The sequence below is a fragment of the Acanthisitta chloris genome, unplaced genomic scaffold, assembly GCF_000695815.1.
Source record: "Acanthisitta chloris isolate BGI_N310 unplaced genomic scaffold, ASM69581v1 scaffold18098, whole genome shotgun sequence".
In the NCBI taxonomy this organism is placed as follows: Eukaryota; Metazoa; Chordata; class Aves; order Passeriformes; family Acanthisittidae; genus Acanthisitta; species Acanthisitta chloris.
Window position 1 is genome coordinate 18,486 of NW_008685588.1, and position 1,135 is coordinate 19,620.

The following is a 1,135-nucleotide window of genomic DNA, read 5'->3' on the forward strand; positions in this document are numbered from 1 at the left end:
ACCAAGCTGTGCTGCAGGAGACTGTCTGATGACCCTGAGAATCCAGACTCCTGTATCTCCATCGATGTTGCCATGAGCAAGCCAGAGAGCCCAGAGGCTCCTCCAACAGGGTTGGCTGGGAGGTTGTCCCGCTGTGACATGTGTGATGACTGGAAACGCATTGTCCTCCTCTCTGCACTCATCATCATCCTCTTCTGCATCATCCTGTGGCCAGTCCAGTGTGCCCTGAAGACAGGGAACCTGCGCTGCTTCACCAGGACTGTGGCCATGAGCAGACCAGAGTATCTGGCCCCCAAACCCACCACAGTGGTAGCATCTGTGACACAACCTCCTTTCCACTAGCAGCTCCTGGCTCTGGTCAGCTCCATCCCCATGGTACATCCAAGGAGGAGGAACAGGACCTACTGCCCTGACAGCATTCCTTGGCTTGCTGGCAGCTCCTGTGTCCTACTCCCCACCTGAGCACATGCACCCACCTCCAGGAGCTCAGCTCAAACACTGGGAATGCTCCAAGGAGCTGCCTCAGCATCCTGCTGCCAAACTCTCCATGGAAACCAGAGGTGTGAAAGCCACAGAGAAGCTTCTAGGCCTGTTTGCCTCAGGTGGAACATGGCTGTGTGCTGCCTTGGCTGGATACCAGATGGCAGTGGGTGCAGTTCCTTGAGGCATAAAGGGCTATTTTTACAAGCTGAAGGATCTACGTGATGATTCCTGTGAGCAGCTGGGATTGGGAGGGTAAAGCCATGTCAAAGCTGTATAAACAGATGAAAAATATCCTTACCCCACATGCTGGTGATGTTTCCACTGCATTATCCAACGTTGGAGATGTAGCTGCTGCCTCCTGCTGACTAAACATGGATCCATCCCTGCTGCCTTCCTTGGCACCACCCTGATGAGCTTTCAGCAGCACAGAGTAGCCATTCTACTCTTTTTTTTTTTTCTAAGAAGATGCTGAAAACTCACTCATCCCCACGTGGAAGGTGATTCTGCACACAAGGCTGAGCCCTGTGAGACACTCAGCACAGCCCTGATCCTCCAGTCACTACAGCAAACTTCATTCAAACCTCTCACTGCTGCCAAAAAAGCTCCTTCTTTTAACAGCTTTCCCCTCCTCATCTCCCCGTGTGGCAGTATT

The 1,135-nt window shown here is 52.6% G+C and overlaps 1 protein-coding gene across 1 annotated transcript in view; it reads left to right on the forward strand.

Annotated features, from left to right (window-relative positions):
* LOC103807110 (RING finger protein 223-like) overlaps positions 1-342 on the forward strand; it is a 797-nt gene extending 455 nt beyond the window's left edge. Inside the window, 1 exon segment of the mRNA XM_009079830.1 lies at positions 1-342. This exon segment is cut by the window's left edge and continues 14 nt beyond it. Coding sequence (XP_009078078.1) covers positions 1-342 — 342 coding nt within the window.
* Positions 343-1,135: the final 793 nt, after the last annotated feature.